Genomic DNA, 20820 nt, shown 5'->3' with positions numbered 1-20820 from the left:
GTTTTTTTTTTTTTTTTTCCTGTGAACTTACTTGAGTCTGAGCTCACCTTTAAAACTTTCTTTTAGGTTTTTGTTTTTTGCAGAAAGTCAATGTTAGAATTGACAAATGTTCATTGAACATCTCAAAAACGAGTTATTATTGATTTTTTTTTCATTAATTCCTGCAATGAATCCTTTGCTACATTTCTTTCTTTCCCTACCATGTCCTGTCCCACCCCTACCCGCCCCCCCCCAAAAAAAAAAAAAAAAAGAAAAAAAACCCCAGATTTAGTTAGCTTCTTGGAGTAGCTATTTCTGCATAGCCTATATGCTACTCTGTGTTTATAGTCCCCCTTTCAAATGTAGCTTTCCATTTTTATCCCAGAGAAATCAAAGTGTGCCTTCCTGACATTAGTCAGGTTGCGAAATCAGAATCTCTTCTTGACAGCAGATCGTACTGTCTTGCAGTGCTACACAGAGCCTTTGTTTTCTGTCTGGGGCTACCTTGGAAGCCAGGAAAAGTAAGGATTATTCCAAGCACAATTGAAATATACAGCTTTTCCTTGTGTCCTTTTGGTGTGCATCGGAATGATGCAATATCTCCATACTGTGAATACTTGGGGTGGGACCCAAAGGCTAACTGGCAATTAGCAGTGCAAGGGATCTGATTTTCCTTGGAAACGGTTTCGAAATATTCTTCTGAAATCCATTCAAATGTAGACCAGTAATGACTTGAGGAACAGCAGTCTTGGAGGAGCACTAAAGAATATGAGTGAGTGGTCTCTATTTTTGTAATTTAGGCAAAACAACTTGTTAAACCAAAGTTGTGGACTTTTCAGATTCCAGATTACCATAGAACAGAAAGGTGCTTCTGCCCTTAAATTGTTTTATAGGGGCATAGAAATCAGATTTTATTTGCTCTTATAGAAAGAAGAACAAAGGAACAGTGTAAATAAGCTCTATCCCAAAATCCATTTTGGGACAAAGTGTTAAAACAAGCGTGTCTTAAAACAACATACAGATATTCTCCAATACAATAGAATTTTAGATTTAGCTTTGCAAAATCACTGCCTGTTTGCAATGCTTTTTCTATGTAGTATTGTTGAAAGTCTCTCTATCTTATATACACACTCTCCATTATATCCTCATTTTTGTCATTTGTGACTTCCTTTCTACACCCAGATCTCTTGTAGCTTTGAACTCTAGTTCCATCAGCTCTTCATTAGGAACTTGAAGTCCTAGAGGATTGCAGTAAAATGTGTTTTTCTGACTGCTGGTTCTGTCCTATGTATCTTTAATCATTTTAGACTCTTGTTTTGACATGCTTGCACTGTGGTTTTTGTCAGGGTCTTTTTTTTTTTTTTCCTTTTTTTTTTTTTTTTTTTTTTAAACTGTCTTTGGCGTAGAGTTCCACCTGCCATCAGCACAGGGGTGAATAATGGTCACACTGTTAGTTAGTGAGCTTCATATTTCAGACCCAAAGAAAATAGTGGAATAAATTTATAAAGGGCAGTGTGTTATCTAAAATACCTCCTGGAAGTGGCTTTCAAATGTTGCAATGTCAAATTGTTGCATTAACCTTTCAGTAATTAATGATCAGACTTTTACTTTGACCTTTCAGGCTTGTTCACGAGACAGTGAATGTACCATTTACATAGCCTTGTATCAAAGAAAATGAGAAATTTGCATTTGAAGAGACTTGCTTTACAATTCATTTCATCTTGGAAATTTTCTTAATCTTTTTTTCTCCTGAACCATTCTGAACCATTTTTCTCCTCCAGTCGAAAAGCCTACAATTTTTCCAGTTCCAATTAAAGATACCTATTCAATACTTATTTTACTTTACCTAATCATACCGTGCTGTGTATACCACGTGTATTGTGTATACATTAACACAAAGAGTATGTATGTGTGCATGCATGAGACAGAATATATCTGTCACATGAGAAACTTGGCTGATTAAAAACATTTATAATTGACATTAATTGATGATTACTGCAAAGTGGCAAAAGCACGACTCCTCCTCAATCTTTTTGTGTTTTCATGATTGTGCATTCTTTGGCTTCCTTTGACAATGTGCACAAAATTGTTCCATAATGGTTTCATAATTGATGTTGTATGTAACATAAATATAGGAAGAACATGTGATAATTTTAAATAGTCCTGAAAGACAATTTGTATTGATCACTTGGAATTCTGAAGTGTGCATTTTTCCAGTCTCAAAGGTCGGAATTTGAGGCTTTACTGTACAGTAATATAATAGTATAAGTGTCCAGATGAAGTTTCATTTTTCCAGTCTAATCCCCCTTTTCTCTCCCTCCCCACCACGAATCTGGTCTAGCAATGCTCGGGGATTTCTCTGCCCCTTCTCATCCTTTTGTCTTGATAAGCCATAGGTTAGTCAAAATGTCAGTCTAGAATTACTCTGGAATATTGATGGCAGGTAAAAATGGTATGGAATAATGGAAAATATGTCTTTAAAGAACTTATTAATATATATAAGGTAGTGAGGGGCTGTGTTTTACCTTGGATAGGAATTTATCAATCATGGACAAAATAATTATAAAAATTAATCACCTTTATAATTTTTCCATTGCTCATCTCTTTTTTGCCCTCTGTAAATAATCACCTGTGTGGCCCACAAAAAAATATGAAAGATATTTCAGCAGGAACTAATAATTTTGCTTTTTTATGTTTTACCTTTGCAATCAATTTAGAATAAGTCACAAGAGTTTAGAAAAGAGAGTTTAAATATATCTTGTGATGAATTGAACAACCTCAAATGCTTCTTTTGCCAGATTATAAATAATTAAATATCCAGCTTCAATTTGGTTCTTTCCCGGTGGTTTGATTAAGCTACATGATGTAGCTTGACGGAAGAACTCTAATTAATGTGTAAGACATTGAAATGTATTGTTACACACAATGTTTGTTTATTTTTAATATTGGTCACTTTATTATATTTCTAAGGTGTTCTGAGAATGCTTGAAACCTTTGCCCTGCTTCATTTAAATGAGGATGTGACATCAGAATTTTGCATTATTCTTAATTGCCTTTTTTTTTTCAATACAATGAACACAATTGCAGTGAAGTTTTATTGTGTATGTATAACTTTCTATTAGACACAACTATTTTTTAAAAAGATAGAATAAAAAATAGGTGTGTGAGGGAGTGAGAAATACTGGTTACCCCTGATCACTTGTTTATGTTTCTTTGCTCTGTTTGCCATTTGCACAGATATCCATTAGTGCTAAGATTTGCAGTTTTCCTTAGCTCGCTTAGATTCTATTTCGCTTTATTTCTTTAAAGAACTCTCTTGCTGATTAAAGAATGAGTGATCTAGTTTGTGTAGTAGTTTTTGGGAACTGAACTGAAGGAGAACAAAGAAGTTGCATATGAGTTTGCAAAGGAGGAAAGATTTTGGGATTAGTTCTTTTTTCTTTCTTTTTTTTTTTTTTTTTTTAAACATGGGTATATAAGACATTGGTGAGATTTCAAGCAGTTGTAAAGGCCACATAAACACATAAAGAAGAGCAGAAAATGTGAAAGGTAATGCAAGCAAGAACAGTGGTAGACCAAAGCTGCTTGTTTTTAAAATAATGACTAACAGAGCTTACAGCACATTACAGTGGAGCTCAGACTGGTGTTTGAAAGCATGATATAGAATAGATGTGAGGAAATTGAATGGGCAATTAGACTGTTGTAAACCTTGCCTCACAACAAAGTACAATGTGGAGATCCAAACAAGTAGGTAGTCATTAAAATAAATCAAAAGAAAATAATTAGCAAGAGAGAGAAATAGAACTGAAGATCGAACAACCTGCACTGGGAAACACAGAGAAGAGTGCAGCAGGAAAAACAGTAAAAGTTTGATACTAGTGTCCAAATAAGGACTGTATCTGGATACTACAAAAAAGAAAAAGCAGAATTATCGGCAAGTAAATTAAACAAACAAACAAACAAACAAACAAAACCCTGGAAGTTTACACCAATATAAAGAAGAGGCACATATGTATGGAATGCACAAGATGAGAACAGCATCAGAGAGATCAGAAAATAATCGTTAGGGAAGTTTCCAAAATGTAACTCTGTAGATGGTAATTTTAGAATGTGCATTTTGCAATATGATTCAGAATCTAGACACAAAGTCAGAATTACTCAGCATCAACCTGAGATGCACAAAATACAGATTAGCAAATAGCTGTTATCAAATAGGGAAAGGTTAAGAGTTTTTTAACTGTATAAACAAAAAGGGGAGATGAAAGTTTGCTGTGGAGTGAATGGGAAGAATCAAAGACAATTTTAAACAGTGCACTAAAACTGAAAACAAACATCCATAATAATTTGATCTAGTTTTAAGTACAGATAATGTGGGTTCAAAGGCACTATTATTAAAGGTAATGAGGCACAGAAATGGAATAGATTTCCAAAGGCAAAGCTAAACTCAGACCTTAGTGTATCTGGTTTTGGGACACGTCAGGCTCTCAGCAATGACTCTAGCACAGGTAAATGTGAACTTTGGGTATATTTATCCAGTTGGAATGATTCTGCATGATGTGAGGATAAAGTATATGTTACAACAGAATTGCTTCCCTGTACTCAGACAGACTAGGTTGCCTTGTCTGTCTTAAGGTTTGTCTCAATTTCCTCCATGCTTAATGAAACACTGATAATTGCTTGTTGAATCTGGAGACACAGCTTTGTCCTTTATGGAATAGTTTCATATTCACCTTGCAAAGAATATCTCCTTGATTCTTTCTTTCCCCACTTCCAAGGATATTCTGTTCCTAGACATTTCATGTTCTATGTAACTTACAGGTATTATTTAGTCTTTTTGGTATTTCAGTAATGTTCTCCAATTGTAACATTATTTTTAGTCATCATATTATTTTCAATTAAGTTGGCAAATGTTATTTTTGCAATGGTTCTCCTCTATTTGTTCAACTAAATGAGTGTAAAGGAAGGGACACAGTGTTCCATTAAACCAGAGAATCTCAATTTAATAATTATCATAGGTGAACAGCTGCAACAGTAGAAAATTAACTGCTCCACTCTGTTGAAAGACCTGTACAAATTAACTGATTCTGTTCTGCCTAGTTCACCTTCTTCTATAAATAGTTGTTGTAACAGGACAATTAGATATCTTTATGCAATTCTTCAAGGTATGGGAGCATTCAGATGAGTGTTCAGATTCAAATAATTTTTCATTCACAATTTCCATTCTCTCTTCCAGGTGTGGTACAACCAAAAAGGTTTCCATTCGCTGCCATCTTACTTGAATGAACTCAATAACTTAGTTCTGTGGATGAGTTTGCCTCCTAATGTGGACTGGAGACAGTATGGTAATAGTCCTTTTTCAAAGTATCTCTTTCATATACTTTGAAAAATAGTTTTTAAATAAGACAAAATAATTTCAATAAGAAAATTTATCATAGTGTAAAGTAGGATTGCAGAGTCTTTCATTTCTTGGGATGATTTGGAAGGGGAGCTTTTATTTAAGCAGAAGGTTTGTTTGTGTAAATAATGTAGTACACTCTAAGGTAAAATCTGAATTTACAGCTCACTATGCCATACAAATTTCTTACAAAGGACTTTCCTGTGGAATAAATGTAGATTGGTTCGCTACGTTTGGGATCTTAGTCCCTGTGTAACCACTGCTAGGGCTTGCTTAAATGGGATGATTAGTGCGCAACAGAGTATGAATTTAAAACTTCTTTTTCACTTTATCTTCTTATGTTATTATCCAGAGTATCCTGTAAATTCACATGCATTGTGATGTTCGATAGCATCCTGTTACTCAAGGAACAGGAGAGTCTGGTATATCATACTATTGTACCTAACAAAAGAGAGATAAGCATAGTTAACATCTGAATTCACTGATTCAGATATCCCTGAACTTTATAAGAACTAGTTAAAATACAAATATTACAAATGGACTTTTTTTTTTTTTTTTTTTAAATGACTGCAACCAAAGGATTAGCTGTTAATACAGGTGAAGTTTTAGGATGTTGAAATCTAGTTTGAAGTTTGAAGTTTGAAGTCTGTTCCTTCCAATCCATTTCATACTTATGTTCTGCTAAAGAGAAATTAGTTTGGTTTAGACAAATGTAAAAATACTTTATGACCATTTTTTAAGAGTTTAAGAAAAGGTAGGATGATGTCTGTAATGGTAAAATGATTTTCAGCATGCTTATAATGAAGAAGGAAGAAAGAAAATGAAAATCAGTGAAAAGGGGGAAGGAATCCCGAGTATCTGAAAATAGAAGCTAACTAAGAAATGTTTCCAGAATGTCAATGAAAAAAGACTAATTGCTTGCTTTCAAGATGGCTGGGGTTTTATTTTCTAAATGAATGATGGGAACAAATCAAAGGTAATGTATTTCTGCAGAAAGTCTGAATGAAATGAAATCAGGTATTTTAATTAGAATTTTTAATAAAAATCAATTTTTAATCAAGTTGCCCTGAAATTCATGAATAGTACTGATGCTGGCTTGTTTTCTGTAGCATTAGATATCCCATTTTGTAACTTAGATGTGTAAGTACCCCTACTTTTATATCTGTCGTGGAGAGCGGGGAGCTTACCATCTAGACTACAAACAGAGTAAAATATAATTGTCCCAAGGATTGTGGAAATGTTATATTTTATATTGTTGCCTGATATAGCAACACAATAAGTAAAACAATGCTTGATAAATATTTGAAGTCTTGGACTGTTATCTCTACAAATATGGGTTCATTATATAATCATCTGTCAGAATATGTTGCCTAAGTCTGCAGACTCTAATTCTGCAGACTTATAGAACTAGAAAGCAGTATATTTATGTGCATATCTGTTGGAGAGGTGCAATAAAGGCAGATTGATTATGCTCTTGAGACATAATGCAGAGGGACCTGTCAGAGAAATCCTAGAAAGAGAAGTCAAATTATTTACCTTTCTATCTGTATGTATATGTGTGTGTACACATTTAAATGGCTGTGTATATATGTGTCTATATATGTGTAGGGATAAACATGTATTTAAAAAAACACCTCAGGTATTCTAATGCTACATGAGGCACTTAAGCTCAGTTCACTTTGACTTTTGGCTGTCTCTTATTTAAGGATATTGCCCTGGTGGAGAAGGACTATTTTTATGCTTTTCTTGTTAAAATGGTCATATGCAGTCCTGTCAATTAGCAGTCAGAAGACTACATACTGTTCTTTTTTAATTTTTATTTTCCTCTTCCAAACTCTGTTTATATGCAAGGTCAGTTCTGGAATATTATTGTAAATTGCTGTGAGGAAGCTTGTTAGGATGTTGCAGAAATGCAGCTTTGTAATTCTGACTTGCATTAATGGTGTGTTTTTTTTCACAGGGTAACTTCCTCCTGTCAGCAGAACCAGTATTTCTGTATTACTTTTAAGTGACATAAACATAATTTGACCCTTGAATAGTGAGTGTAAGGACAGTCTTTCCTTCTTTCACAAAAAGTAAATCTTGTTTTACTGCAGGAGACTTGTTTCAATAGAGTAGAGCATTACCATGGACGTAAACAGAGTAGCAACTACCATGATTTTGAAACAACCTTGAAAGAGGTCAACAACTTACTCATATAAATTCTGAGAAGCCCTTTCACTTAATAGTTACATCCTGTGGGTATTTCTTGGCCATGCACCCAGCTGAAGTTCTCCCAAGTTCCCTGGAGGAGGGAGGAGTCACTACAGACTGTGTGCCAAGTTCCACTTGCTTTGCTCACAGGGACAGGCCTAGTAACTTTCATAGGAGATCAGTACTACTGGTTCCAACTTGTGATAGGTTTCAGTGATAAGGAGCTGAGATGGAGGCTAAATGCTTTTGTGTAATGTCTTTTCTTCAGTCAAGAGGATACAGGGAATAGAGACTTAGGATTTTGTACAAGAGTTTGAAGGAAGATGATGTAGCTGAGAGTACAGAGAACATATGCTACTTTGTGCTGATTTATATCCGAAGAATTTGTATCTGTTCCAAAAAAGTGGAAAAATTGATGATTGTTTTTCTTGTGTCAGTCCAAGTTACTGACTCTTCATCATCCTGAGCATATAGGAGCAGGAAATAATAGTTATTTGGGGATCAAAAATACTTCCTTTTTATATTGTGTTAAGTTGATCTTCAAATTCTTTCTTTGCAAATCAAGAGATTTCTCTTCCCCTCCCATCCCCTCATTGCCATATGGGATGACCAGTAAGCTCCTCTGTGAGGATGCTTGGAAAGTTACAATTTCAATTTTCATGTAAAAAGTGGTATGGTAGTTGAAGAAAATGTTTGTGGCAGGTGGAGGTGTATATAAATAGATGGAGCAACAAAAGTTAACCAGATTGATTTACGGCAGTTTTTCATAGTTAATGGTTCAGGTGTCTATTTTGGAACAGCAGTTCAGGAATACTTTTTGCATGAAAATAGCTCATCTTCTGTATGATGTGGAGAGCCACCTCTAGCTCTGTAATGATGTAAGTCTGTTTTCCTATTGTATTAAAAATCTAACCAATCTATCTTACTGGAAAGGAAACCAAATACATTTTGTTTTCCACTGGGTTATAAATTCAGTGATATATAATGAAAATGAACATGGTAAACAATTTTAAAAAAAAAGTGAGAAAGCCTATTCAACAGAGAAAGTAAGAGGTACTGGATTTTTTGTCAAAACTCTTCAACTCTGGTTGGCCTTCAAGCTTATGTGAATTATGCTTGTATTTTTTTCCTAAAATTACTTAATGTAATTTTGAGCAAATAAAAATGGAATAATGAAGTAAGAGAATTAAAAACTAAAAGGCTTTTTTTTTTTTTTTTTTTTTTGCTTAAGCTTAAGATAGAAATTCTGATCAAATAAAGCTGTATTATTTTTCACACCAAACTGTAAACAGTTGAGTTGGAATGTGTTCATCATGCTGGAATATAGGGGAAGGACTATTACCTACCTTTTACAGTAAGGCTATTAGAGAAAAAAGGAGAGGTAGTCATCATCTATAATGATGTCCATAAAGTACAGTGGTCAAAAAGAGTTCTTACATCACTATTCCAAGAACAGAAGTGTGTCAATACAGAAAGTCCTTGTGCAATGCAGCTGTTCTATCTCAGGACTCCTATTGAAGTCATTGATTTTTTAAAAACCTTTAATGTTAGGGCTCATTGCAAGTGTTCATGCAGCATCCTCATTTATTTCAGATTCAGTTCTTCAAAAGCGCTGAAGGGATCAAGAGACCTATTTTCAGCTGAGTTTTGGTGGAAAGTGACTGCATAGTTTCCTGATTGCTCTGCAAATTGTAACTTTAAACTATTTTCAAAGGAAACTTTGAAATGGCATTTAGTAGGAACCTCATTAACCGTATCTGGTTAGTGACGGGAAAGTAAAATATAAATCTTTAATGAAGGTGCTGCCTGTGAAATTCTCTGTGAAATATAAGTTGTAATTTTCAGTAAATAGTAGTGTCTCACTTTATACAAACACAAGTCTTGTCATAAGTTTTAAATGCCCACAAAGAAGAGCTTACAAAAAGCATATATATGTATATATATGTATGCTATCTCAATTTTTGTTATACATTATATTTTATTTTATTCTAATCTGAAATGAAATGTCTGGAATAAAGAAACCTAGATTGGTCTTCTGTTCAAGTCTGAAACAATTATGATATTTGGAATTAGTACGGATCCAAACTGATCTATGTACTCAAGACTCAGCATGCTACAGGACACAAACATGAGGTAGTTTATGAAGGAGTGACAGGAGAGAGTCCCAGACACATCCAAAATACAGTCCAGATCCATGAAATGTACGTAAGGACAGCTCTGATTAACCTATGGTGGTGACATACAAGCTTGAAGATCTGTGAGGTTTTTTCTCTCTTGATCTTTCCACCATATACTGAAAAAGTACTGCTTGGTTCATATCACTGGCCTCATTTTTACTGCAAAACCACAGATTTTGTAATATGTGGTTATGTGGAAAGTTGTACCCAGGCAGAATCGACTGGGCTACCAGTGCCACATATCCTTTACAACCTACGGGAAGGAAACACTCCAAGTCTCTAAGACTATGCCAAACTGCAAGTCACTTTCTTTTCTGACCTATGGTCAGGTGGTTTATATTTGCAAGAGAAGATCTGGAGCACTTTCCCTTGAAAGTACAGTTTGCAGAGTGTTAAAAAGTAGTTTTTATTGAGAAAGGTGTCTTGAGTTGTGCACCTCCTGAGTGGCAACAGGGCAGGATTTTTTCCTGCTACAATCAAGATGCTGTTCATTTCAAATAGCTGTAATGTGGATGTGTTTTCTTTTTTTTTTTTCTTGTCGGCTGCACTATCCAGAAAGGAAAAGGATAGTATTTTATTCTAACAAATGTCACAATGCTTATTTCGCCAGATTAGTGATGCCTTTTTAACACATTAGATTCCAAAATCAGTTTAATCAAAACCACTCACAGAATCATATAATTGTTTAGGTCTGGACATGTTTTAAACATCTACAGGGATGGTGACTCAAGCACTTTCCTGGACAACCTGTTCCAACACATGACAAAACCTTTAGTGAATTTTTTTTTTCCTAATATCCAATCTAAACCTCCCCTGGCACAACTTGAGGCCATCTCCTCGCATCCTGTCACTTGCTATTCGGGAGAAGAGACCAACCCCACCTTTTAGGTAGTTGTAGACAGTGATAAGGTCTCCCCTCAGCCTCCTTTTCTCCAGGCTAAACAGCCCCAGTTCCCTCTGCTGCTCCTCATCAGACTTGTGCTCCAGGCCCCTCACCAGCTTCATCGCCCTCCTCCGCACTCTCTCTAGCACCTCAATGTCTTTCTTGTAATAAGGGGCTCAAAACTGAACACAGGACTTGAGATGCAGCCTCACCAGTGCTGAGTACAGGGAGACAATCACTTCCCTAGTCCTCCTAGCCACACTATTTCTGATACAATGTAAGGAAAGGAATAGGATTGTTTAACCTGGAAGGGAGAATATTAAGGGGAAATAATGGAGAAGGTGTAAAAGGTATAGGTAATTGTTTATTACCTGTTTTACAAGTAAGCATGTAGCATGGAGGTCCTAGTGGAACTTCCAGTATAAATACTCTCTCCTCCCCCCTATTTGGGTTATTAATGCAGTTTATAGTTAAACTGTGAAACTCTGACTACGTTCCTCCTTTTTATTTCTTACTAATGTGGCTTGCAGGAATGGTAAAATACCTTTGTTTCTCAGCTGTGTAAGGGTAAGTCTTTCAGTGAGTAATACAAGAGACAGCAACTGAGCCTTTTACTTTGGAGGAGAAAAAAAAAAAGAAAGAAAAAAGAACACACAAAAAATGCAGTTAACTGTAGGCAAAACAAGTGAGGAAGGAAAGAAAAATTAGCTTCTTAGCTGAAAACCAGATAAGAAAATGTATTACCAAAATAACTTGTTGCTTGTGCTTTCTGTTGGAATTGACATCTGGCTTCATTCCTTTTCAGGACTATACATACACACATATAAAAATGAATGCATATACAGTAATGTTTCTTTCTTTGAGATGCCCTCCTCTTCACCCCACTCTAATCAGGGAAGTAGTGCCTCTTATTTCTCAAGATCTTCATTTTTATATTGGAGATGGTTAAAATGTCTTAGAAAGTCTTGGCATCATGGTGTTTACTTACTCTCTGACTACAGCATAAAAACGCTGATACAGTACCAGGATCTCCATGGTAACAGTTTTTCCTGTTCTTGCGTTGCTTATGCAGGGCTTTGGAAGGATTGGAATTGATGGCTATCACATTTTTTCACTTGTGCCCCTAAAGAAGCCTAATTGTTACAGTAAAAATAAAGTGACCAACTCAAGACACAGATAAAGGATGTTTTAGGACAACTGGGAAAATTCTGGTTGTGATTAAGTTGGGAGAACATAATAGCAATCTGTAGATGTGGAAGAAATAATTTTAGATTTGGAAATTTATGAAAAGGAACAGATAGAGTTAGAAATGAATCATACAATATTTGTTGATATTGTCTTGGTTTTCCCTTGTGAATACTAATTTTGTAAAATTTGCCCTGAAGGCTGTTCACGCACAGTTTGCAAATACAATCCTTAAAAAATCCTTGCATGAACACCACATACATCTGTTTAATAGGAGCTTTGTCATACAGAACTTCTTGGTTTATCTGTTGTCTATGTTTCTTATTTTAAGTCCTCAAATATGTTGTTTAGTTTTCAACTTAATGAGCATCATTATAGTGACTTTACATGATAAGAATGCACATTGAGGCAAGAAAGCATCAATAAGTACACTGTACATCATGTTAACAGCTGTATTGGGACAGAGTTATATGTAAAGAAAGATAGCCTAGGTGGCTAGGAGAAATTTAGGAAGGAATAGATTATAAAAGTACATGGAAGGGATTTTTATTAAAAAAAATACATGTACTATCAAATAGTGCATATCAAATGTGTTTGCTTATTTTGCTATTGGAAAATAATTTATAAATTACTCCTCCTTAGGTTTAGGGCAACCTTTTTTTTTTTTTTTTCCTTCCGTGAATTTTAAGCCAGTTTGTTGGCTTTATAGAAATTCAGATATTTTTGGACAATGGGGTGACGGAAGACATCATTATACTAAAAAATGGAGCAAGTGCTGAAAACCCTCATGCTCCAGACTAATTGAAAAATTTAAAATAATGAATTAAAGGAAAGTATTATATTTAATACATTGATAGCATGGTAAATTTTCAAAAATGCAATCCTTTTTTTTATCTCCATGGTTTGAATTGCAACTGACTGTAGAAAATGGTTATTACTTTTAAAAAGAGCAATTACTTTTGGGGGCTTTTCCATTGAAGAAAATTAACTCAGTGCAATTTGCTTTTTGATCAGTACTGTGTGATACAAGACTGCAAGAAGCATTATGCTATTTAATGTCATGGGTTTTTTTATTCCCCCCGCAATTATCCATTTTTCACAGTGTCTGTTTATTTTGTGCTATATATAGACTTATAGCTGTGTATTTCTGCATATGGCATCCAAGTCAACTATTGTAGGCTTTTGTTGAATAGCAACACAAGAATGTATGTATTTAGTAAAGACAGGCCATGGTGATTTTAGCCATGCACATTAATTATTGCTGTGCAGAAGTTATTTCTCATAAAATGTTTGATGCCATTTTTGTCTTTGTTATGTTTTGCATGTTTCCTGAATTCCCTGGGGGTCTTTTTGAAAAGTTTCAGCAGTACAGATGATCTTGTCCTGCAAAATTCCTTGACTATGTGCAAGTGGGCAAACCTATGTTTGTGAGCATGAATTCACTTGACAGGATGTTGCACAAGCATGAATTTATAACTCTGTTTTTGAAAGGGTATAATCTTCTCACTGAATACAGCAGAGAGTTGATAGCAATAGAGCAATGGGATACGATTCAGATCAGCCTGATTAATTAATGAGATATAGTGGACAAACTTCCTGAATTCCTGGCAAGTTTCCAGAGTTCTGGACACTTTATGGGCAATAATTCTCTAACAGTCCACATGACAGGTTTACCTGTCTCATAGTTCTGGGAAAAGGGATATGAATCAGTAAGACCTAGAGGTCTCCAAATCTTAGCATTTCTTTATCATGGGCAGTATTTTAAGATTTGCAATCTCTAATAATGCTAGCCCTTGAGCTGGAGCAATTTTACTGTAGTATTTGTGCTACCTGAAGTTTGGGGGAGGACAGATTGATTAGAAGAGTCAAATTCTTGATCATGAAGGCAAGACTTTGATGATTGTGCGAAGATGCTGACACTAGGAATTGGCTCTTGGCCATAAAAGAGGAGGCTTGGAAGACTTATTTCTGCCCTTTGCCAGTTTAGCTGAGCACTAGTGAGTACAAGAAGCACGTTTCATGTTGTTAACTTCTTGTTTCAATGCTTCTGAAATTATCAAGATTCTCATTTTCCAAAAGCCTTCCTCCATTGTAATTAGATTTTCTGAAAATCAGACTTCCCCCGCCTCGCCTCCCTGATTGCTTTCTGTTTGTCTGTATGGTATAAATCTGGTGTAATTCTATTTTTGGCTACTAATTTCTAATTCAATAAGACCCATATATATATATATATATATATATATGAAGTTAAGACTTTGTTTCTTCTAATATGCACACCTTTATTGAACCACTGGAAAACATTAGAAAAAATTTCTGAGAATGAAGCTTTTTTCTATCATGCTACTTTTCCTTTACATAAATGGAATTTTGGCTAGTACTTGATTCCAATGGGGAAAAGATAGTTTTCTTTCATATGTCAGTTTTTGTTTCAGAGCAAATAGCAGCTATTGTTTGAAAAAATAATGACATAAAAGAAAAACAAAGGAAAAGTTTTAACAGTCCCTCTAGGCAAATGACATGAAAGACTTTAGCAAATAGCACATCCATCTATCTGTCTACTAGTGATGAATCAAAACTTATCAGCTTGAATCTTCTTTTGATTTGTTAACTACTGTTGGGCTTCAGTGTACAGCTTTTAACTGTATTTGAAAAATATTTACTTTGTACTAGTTGTCTGTTTGAGTTGATCATCATCCTCTGTTGTTCAGCTTTTTACCACACAGTGACTTAGTGATGTTCACATTACCTTAGCATGAAGATGAAAAATGAAAAACGAGCAAAAATGTATGGATGTACTTGGTCAGATTGTACCTGTTACTGGAACAAAGACTTTGTATAGCTTTGTATAGCTGGAGTGCAACAAAATATGACAAAGTCTGATGAATTAAGTGACACTCTGCAGAGTCCATCTAAGGCTACCAACAGTCTATTTCTTTGCCAAAGATACTGGGAAGATTATAATTGCTGTTAGAATTTATTTATTTATTTATTTTACATTGTGAACAGCATAGATTTGTTTAGATACTCTAATCAATTAGTGCTGGTTTGATCTCACTACAAGAATTTCCAGTTGGTGTTACATTACAGCTGGCACACCTATCAGCTGTACGTGAAGAAATAAGTCAGGAAAAGCATCAAAAACAATTGGACAGCGATTTTTGTGAAGTTTGGTTGGCTAGATTGTTACAGGCTAGTTGTACCAAGGCCCAAAATAATCCTAAGAATGCATTGCCTACTTTGATTTTTCTTGATCTCCCAAACTGGATATCTTTTTAATTTAAAACTCTACAGTTTCAATATGAGGTATGATTTTTTTTGGTGAGTTTAGCTAAAAATTTTTCTCTGCTAAACATCAGCAATCTAAAAATGTTTTTAGGAATGACAAAATAGCAAGTACCTAGATTTCAACAACCCACCTTACTCCAGAAGATTAGGTTTATGAAAAATTTCTGATTCAGGTTTTGTATTTGATCTGTTCTGTGATGTAGATCCTGCTGCAACATGTAACATTGTTGTACCAATTTCTGCAGTGCAGAATGCACAAAAGCAGCCATTACTGGTGTTTATTCAATGGTGGATCCGGACACCGGATATTACTCAACAGGAGACAATATTTGGTTTGGCAGCTTGGTGGTTGACCTCTCTATTTTGCTTAAGTATTTAGCGTTTTCATTCATCTTGTGTAATAAGGGATCAACGGCGTACTCTAGAACTTGAAATCCTGATGTAGCATTTACTGTTTCATAATTTATTTTTCTTTTCACAGGGATCACACTCTACAGCCAACCATATGGTGGAGCTTTGCTGGATGAGGACAAAATGTGAGTAACTCTTAAAATATATGACAGCTGCATTAATTTAATAAGCATGTACATTGCATGCAATAGATGTTGTGACTTGATAGATGCAATTCAGTTCCACTGAGTCAAGCATTTTCTCTATTCTGGTGTTTATATGTCAAGTCTACTGTTTATATCAGATATGGTTGCATTCTTTTGTAGAGAAAAATACTGCATTTATGCTGACTGTACTTTACAGAGAGTTTGTGAACAGGTAATGAAATTTTAAAACAGGTTAACTGCTGACTGTCAAGTTCTAAAATGGATAAGTTTTAAAATTTTGATTTTCTGTAGTGGAGGAAATACTTGCAAAAGTTTCACTTTATTATTCAGACTTTAAACACACACTGTGTTGTATAACTCACATTTAGTTTGATAACTTAATGCATCATCTTGCTCCTGATTTCTAATTAGATGCTGACAGTGTGCAAACCTGGTGTTTATGAACAGGATTGCAGTCCTAATGTCTAGTGCAAGAAGCTGGCCTTGAAAATGTTTGGATTTTGTGAGGTTTTGTTTCCCCATTGCGTTTTGATTATGCCATTTTGCTTTGTACCCTAGAATGGAGAATGTTCGTCAGTGTGGGGTAGCACTGTGTATCATGCTGGGTTTCTCTGTCCTTACTGCATCCATTGGAAGTGCCACAGTGAAAGACAGAGTATCTGGCACGAAACGCTTGCAGCACATCACAGGCCTGGGCTACAAAACTTATTGGCTTGCTAACTTCTGCTGTGATATGGTATGTATCATATGGGGGAGCATGTGTTCAGGCGTAAGTTTTTAACTAGTTTCCCATGAAGAAGTGAAAGGAGATATGCTCACAAGACATGTGAATGAGATCTGAATTCTGTGAAGCAACAGATCTTGGCTGTCATGTTAGCAAGCACTGGGACACCATTCCTGCTTTAATACTGTCACATAAAATTCTTTAAGACGGGGATTGTGCTCCTCATTTCCTGAAGTTGAATCACTAGGTAACGCATATGTTAGCTTTAGGTACCTACAGTATTTTACAAATAAAGGGAAGCTGTCTGATCAACCTAGACAGAGAGAGTCTTCCACACAGCAGTTCATAGCAGGAGTTTGTGCTTTGAGTTGCCACTGGGAAAATCTTTCAGATAATTGAAGAAGCCTGAAGAGATTGATCAGCTACTTTAAAGGCATAATTATGTTGTCTGTTGGTAGGTAATATGAGAGATACTCATAACTGTTATCTTTTATTTATGGCAAGAGAGATAGTCGAAAATATTATTAATGAATTCACATCCACAGAATGACATCAGAAATGGGTGAAGTCTCTGTCCTGAATGCTTATTTTTCTTACACAAAGTAATTTCTACCATTGTTAGCATTACAGGTAGCATTGTCTACTTGCAGTTCATTAACAAATATGAAAACCTACTCTTCTTTTGAAAATCTTACCCTTTTAATCAAATGTGAAGTCAGGAATTCCACTGAGACCTGACTTTGGCAGGTTGGATTTAGGCCAACATAGTTAAATGAAATAGGAATTTTTGCTTACCTTCTTCAGGCCTGAGAAATCAATTTCTGTTCAGGCTAATAAACAAAGTTTGTGAAACAAAATTAACTTTCTCAAATCACTGCTACTCCTCAGTCACGGATTTTTCATCAGCTCTGTAATGGAGCTCACTTGGATTACATTTAAGCATTAATTCCACAAAGTATCTTCAAATGTCTTTTTCAAAGATGACACCTTGAAAACGAAAATTAATATTTTCTCCGTTACATGTATGTGTATGTATATATCTGTGTGTATGTAGAAATATATATAAGGCATACATTTATATCTCTTACTGAAAGGTTTTTTCTCAATTCACTTGTGATGAGGCTTGCTATGGTATTAGTTCAGCATTTGGCAGGAATTTGAAATTAGGTCATCTACTTCTGGGAAATAAATAGAATTACTGTTTTTAAACAGGGAGCTGTGTGTTGATAGATTTCTCAAAGGTATTTTGGCTTGCGAGGCTCGTTTCAGATGCAATAGTGAACAACTGGAGTGACTTGGATTATTCAAAAATGGTGAGATTCCTGGTCTCAGAGGAAGGACATAAACTTTTTGCAGCTTGCTTAACACAGTGGGTCATGGAAGGAAGAGCTGGGATCTGGCATAGGCAACATAAATGTGAGCTAGCCTGGTCAGGAGCAGAGGTTCTTTTTGCATGCTCTCTGTTTTCATTCAGACTATTCTAAATCTGAAACATTAGAGCTTCACTCATCTGTGCTTAAAAACAGGATTTTCACACTTCAGCAAGCTTGAAGTAAGAGCACTTTTCTCCAAAAGTTAGTTACTTGGCCAGTCAATCTTTGTATTCCTTATTCTGCCATGTCAGATAAGAGGGCTTGATTAAAAACTCAGTCCATCATCATTCAGTTTCTCCTTGTGCAGCAAAGTCAACTCCTTATTCTTTTCTGCCAATCTCTTACTTTCAAAATGTTCTCACAAATTCAGCACAGTAGAACATGATCAATCATGATCTGGGAAAGAACAGATTCTGCTTTAAATGCTAATTGTGCTGCAGATCATTTAGGGACACTGAACACATGAATATATGGACTGTCAAATTTGAAATCCCTCTACATATTTTAAGTATTACAAGCTGTGTCCTGTATTATTGGTAGCATAATCTTTACTATGCCTGCAGAAGTATTTGATTTATGAAATTGAAGTATTTGATTTATGAAATTGCTATCATGAGAATCAAGCTGTTCTTACTGAATTTATAAGTGTGAACGTAATTCTTTACTATGTTCAATGAATGCAAAATGTGTAAGTGCTAAGCAAATTTAATAATGAATAGAGACATTTTGTTCAGATTAATCTTGTGTCACTAGATGTTTTGGGGCAATGGTCCCATACGGACTCATTATCTAGAAGAGTTAGCTTGTTAAATGAATGTATTGGAAAGGTCAATAGAAGTGGAATTAAGAGGAATATTATGTAGTCGAGTTTTATTTTGCAAGGCTGTTTCATGTATATAAGTGTAAGGGAGGCATTTTCACAGCAAGTATGGACTGTGAAATCGTATTATAATTTATGAATTCCTATTTTATAGTGTAATTATATTGCAAATATGGAAACGTTAATTTGTAGAACCCTTCTATGTTAATTAAGTAAGATCAGTAAGAGATGCTCACCTGCTAAATGCCTTTTTTCTTCTGTTTCTAGCTGCTTTACATGGTTCCAGTCACCCTGTGTGTTGCTGTTATTAGTGCCTTCCAGTTATCAGCCTTCACTTTCCGAAAGAACCTGGCAGCCACGGGCCTCCTGCTGATCCTTTTTGGGTATGTGATTGGAAATGCTACTATGGAATTGTAGCTTGTAAGAAACAAATAGAAATCTTTAGACTTGGTTTGCACCTGCTGCTGGGTGCATGATTTTCTCTCTTTGGAAATGATTATGATTCAGCAAAAGATGGTGAGGAAACAGGATGAAACATGAGACTGAAAATTCCACACAGAAGGTGGAGGTAGATTTGCTAAGACATTAAGAAAAAAAAAAAAAGGACTGGAAATTTCTCAGAAAATACTCAACCTGTATAAAATCTTTTGCTATTAGAAATTGATTGCATGGTATCTTCCAGAAAATTTGGGAATAATAGCATAGTCAGATGGGAGTTTCAGTGCTTAGCTGTGCAGAATATCTTCAAGAAGGGAAGAAGTTCTACCCATTTTCTGTAATTCTGTAATTTTATGTAGCTCCAGAAATTTATATTTCCCATGAGAACTCTGTCCAATGTAGACTACCGGGCTGGTTGGAGGTTTGTCTCCAAATAGTACTGTGAGAGAGGAAAGTCCACCCTCTTGATTAGTTTCACATGAAACAGTTATAAAAAGTTAACTGGTTAAACAGAGGATTGATTACTCTATAGAAAGAGGGCTGTTGAGCCCTGGGCTCAGTCAAATGCATAGTCTGTCTATTTTGTTCCTTTAACTCTTCCCATGTGCAGTTCCAGGTGATGTGGGAAATGCTGAAGATGAATAGTTGCAGGATGAGCATTCTGAGAAGTTTCTTCCTTATCTCAAGCAACTAATTGTTGCTGTTGTTGTAGGGGGGAACACATATCTTACAAGACATGTTTAGATAATGAAATATAACTGCCACAGGAGAGAATCACACGGGGGACAGTAGAAGGGACCTTCTGCAAGATCAGGACATATTCCATTCCAGAGTCTCAGATAAATACTTAAAAAAACACTAAAAACTTACTGTATTTCATCTTGAAACTATTTTCATGATCTCATGCCTTCAGCAACTCCTTTTTTGAAAAACTCTTGCAGTATCTCCATAGCTGGAGGTATTCTTTGAAATTCCAAGCTAAGTTTTTTTTTTTGAGTAAGTCTTCATAATTCTCACTATCAAACATCTTCTGCAAGCCCAAACAAGCCAAGTCCTCTCATCTGGTCAATAACTCGGATGGAACATCCAGATTTCATACTTTTCTCCTCTTTATATCACTCTTGTCTTCCTCCTCCTTCCTTCTGCACTACTGCTGATTGATGCTGATTCATTCCTTCAGGTTAAAGGCAGAAATTCTTATCAGTCTTAGTCCAAAGACTTTACACTACTAGACCTCATCCCTGTGTTTTTTGGAGGTTGTTTTTTTTTTTTTTTTTTTTTTGTGTGTGTGTGTTTTTTTGGTTTTTTTTAATTACCTTTACAACTGTTTAATCCTTGCTGTAATGCAGTTGCTGTGACCCTAGCATAAGAATAGGGATCTAATAGATCTTAAGCAGCAAATGAGCCATACAGTACATACATATATGTCTGCTGAAGTCATGACATGTTTTCTGTGCTGTGCTGTAGGCTTTGGTCCTGCCCACAGTGTACTATTAATACCAAATCTCAGGTGTTAAAACTTATGCTGGCATTGTTTTAACCAAAATCTTGAGTTAAGTCTGGGTATTTCAGAAGAAATGAGTATTGACTGATAACCTGAATCAACTTCTAAAAAGTTTTTTGTTGGCTGCAGATGCTGCTTGATCATATCAGCATAATCCCTCCTGTACTGTTCAGCTTTGACTGACCTAACAGATATTAGTGACTTTTAACAAGAAGGTCTCTGTATTTAATGTGTATTAACATGTATTAAAGATACAATAAATGTTAGTCAGTAAGTTTGACATGTCTCAAGGACACTCTGATAAGTT

At 35.4% G+C, this 20820-nt stretch overlaps 1 protein-coding gene across 1 annotated transcript in view; it reads left to right on the top strand.

Moving 5' to 3' along the window:
- ABCA13 (ATP binding cassette subfamily A member 13) overlaps positions 1 to 20820 on the top strand; it is a 196093-nt gene that overhangs the window by 120695 nt on the left and 54578 nt on the right. Inside the window, exons 47-50 of the mRNA XM_065832060.2 lie at positions 5213 to 5321; positions 15579 to 15633; positions 16213 to 16390; positions 18839 to 18954. Coding sequence (XP_065688132.1) covers positions 5213 to 5321; positions 15579 to 15633; positions 16213 to 16390; positions 18839 to 18954 — 458 coding nt within the window. The remainder of the gene's footprint in view (positions 1 to 5212; positions 5322 to 15578; positions 15634 to 16212; positions 16391 to 18838; positions 18955 to 20820) is intronic.

This window comes from Patagioenas fasciata, chromosome 2 (genome assembly GCF_037038585.1).
Source record: "Patagioenas fasciata isolate bPatFas1 chromosome 2, bPatFas1.hap1, whole genome shotgun sequence".
NCBI classification, from domain to species: domain Eukaryota; kingdom Metazoa; phylum Chordata; class Aves; order Columbiformes; family Columbidae; genus Patagioenas; species Patagioenas fasciata.
Note: the sequence above shows the minus strand (reverse complement) of the source record. Positions and strands in the feature narration are given on the sequence as shown.